The 2,473-nt window shown below is 31.2% G+C and overlaps 1 protein-coding gene across 1 annotated transcript in view; it reads right to left on the bottom strand.

Annotated features, from left to right (window-relative positions):
• DSG1 (desmoglein 1) overlaps nucleotides 1-2,473 on the bottom strand; it is a 36,766-nt gene that overhangs the window by 21,837 nt on the left and 12,456 nt on the right. Inside the window, exons 5-6 of the mRNA XM_008582061.1 lie at nucleotides 2,097-2,263; nucleotides 219-353 (exon numbers count right to left, since the gene is read on the bottom strand). Of these exons, the coding sequence (XP_008580283.1) occupies nucleotides 219-353; nucleotides 2,097-2,263 (302 nt within the window). The remainder of the gene's footprint in view (nucleotides 1-218; nucleotides 354-2,096; nucleotides 2,264-2,473) is intronic.

Genomic DNA, 2,473 nt, shown 5'->3' with positions numbered 1-2,473 from the left:
TATTCAGTATTTAGAAAAGTTATGTGTTAATGATCTCCCTTTTCATTGTTTAAATCCATTTATTTCCTATTATATAAGCAAACACAAGAAAAAGGTATGTGTCTACAGTTTGGTTTTATGTTACTAAACATAGCATGTATATCTGTAAACAGATTTATTCCTAAAAAATTTAGAATGCAAAAAATTTAAAGTTATTAATTTTGAGAATAAATACTCACTGAAGGCTGATCCATATATGGGATGTTATCATTGACATCAAGGATTTTAATGCTGCATTCGCACTCTGCTGACATGCCGTCTGCCCCGCCGTCTCGGTCTGAGCCTCTTACAGCAAGAGAATACTGGCCATATTGCTAAAAATACACATTGCAAGCAATGTCACAGTTAACATAGACAGTCTTTCCTCTGTGTTATGCAAAGTTATTTGAAGTGCTGTTCAACATTTACATAAATCTATGATAAGAGTGAGACACAATATTGAAAATCCATGAATCTCACATGAATCAATATGAAAGTCGTCACTTCCATTCCAAACAATGCTTATCCAGCATCACTTAAAAAAAGCAACATTAAAAAGAAGACCTCATTCATTATTAATCATAGTATGTCCAGAGGTTGGAAAAGTTTTTAAAGGGTGAAATGAACCAGATTAACCAATAGGAAAGAAATTAAGGTTTACCACAAATTCATGGCATGAAAATTCCATACCATAAGCGATCAGCCCCTGAGTGTGCTAGAATAAAGAGATAAGAAATGGTCTGTATTTTTAGAAGGTGGCGTGTTTTGGCAATGGAGTTATTTATGATATAAGTGTTCAATAGTGCATAGTTTAGAAGCTGATAAAAGCTATGGAGTCTTCTAGACTCATGCATAAATGAGTACTTATTCAACATTATGGGTAGAATTTTAGAGGATTAATAGTTAGAGACATCTTGAGGTCTCTCCATGGACACCATGATAAGAATATCTTCTCTGGGAGCTTCCCAATGACTGCAGAATTTTTTTTTTTTTTTCACTTTTAACATTCTTTTCTTAGAGCTCTTTACCACTAAAGCTCTTTTGACATTAAAGGAATTCCATTGGGCTGTTTAAGAAAGTTTGAGAGAGAAAAAGCTTAATAGTCAATTTCTTCTAATGGTAATTTTCAAACAAGCAAAAAAAGGAGATTTAGGTAACCTAGAAACTGATAACATTTGCATCATTAAAGACTGTAAAAAATGTAATTTATTCTAAACCTAGGAATCATTAGCAGGGAGATTGTCATTTTAAAATAAGTATAATAATTAAAAAAATTGATTTAGAACGAATTAGAAAATAAAACTTTATCATTTATATCCTTAATGTACACACAGGTCAGTTACATTCTATTTAAAGGCAATATGTAAAAAAATAAAATGTAGATTTTTTAATCTACATCATGGGACCACATGGCATGGTAGAAATCACATCACGCTGATTTTACCGTTAACAATCACTGGTTATTTTCTAATTTGTAAATAAGATTGGACTGGATGTTATTTAACTCCTATCCATCATACTGGCCTTGTGATTCATTTCCCAAGGTAAATGAATAGGTGGGCTATCAATAGGCATTATACAGAAAGAAAAAAAAAAAGAGTTCTGTTGTCAAAGGAGCTTAGGATATGCTGGGTTAAAGAAACATAAGCAAGTTTCTTAGTCTGTAAATATTCTTGGAGCCTCTACCACGATCACATGCATTACGACTAAATAGGGACATATTGCAAGCGTTTCTTAAATTTACTTCATTATAGAACACACCTTTTTATAAAAAATGAAGCTGTTTCCTCTACATTATGCATATTTGATGTACTTTTACAATATGGTGTTCTTAAATTGAGACAAATTCTAACTGATTAAATGAAAAATGTCAATATAAAATGAAGTTGAGGAATCCCTATGTTTTCATTTTTAAGATATTTCTTAATATGATCTTTAAAGATAATTACCATTATGTGAAAAGTTTATATAGTTAAAATTTAAAAGCATTATTTCATTTCTCTCTTTCTCTCTTAGGCACACTTGTTTTTAGAATCAGTTACTTTGAGACTAAAAACCCATTTAAAGAAAGAAATTACCTCTCTGTCTAGAAAATTATTCATTGTTCGAATTTCTCCAGTATATCTGTTGATAATAAACATTGGTGAATCAGAAGGTTCCTGTCTTATGATCTTGAAAGCTATTTTTGAGTTCAAATTATTTGGTTCATCTGCATCAGTAGCATTGAGTCTCATCACCAGTGTATCTAAAAATCAAGGAAAATTGATTGCAAATGGACAATTTACATTTTGGTTACAGTATAGTGCATTGCCTTTTCAACAGGGTGTTAGAATTTGTTGGTCCATATAATGTACAGTTTACTATCTTCTTTTTCTATTCCTGCCACATATCAATATCTTAGCTCCTTTCTATTTCTTGCCTTGATAAAAACATCACATTTTATTAGGAACCTAGA

The sequence above is a fragment of the Galeopterus variegatus genome, unplaced genomic scaffold (assembly GCF_000696425.1).
Source record: "Galeopterus variegatus unplaced genomic scaffold, G_variegatus-3.0.2 Scaffold2508, whole genome shotgun sequence".
Lineage (NCBI taxonomy): Eukaryota > Metazoa > Chordata > Mammalia > Dermoptera > Cynocephalidae > Galeopterus > Galeopterus variegatus.
Note: the sequence above shows the minus strand (reverse complement) of the source record. Positions and strands in the feature narration are given on the sequence as shown.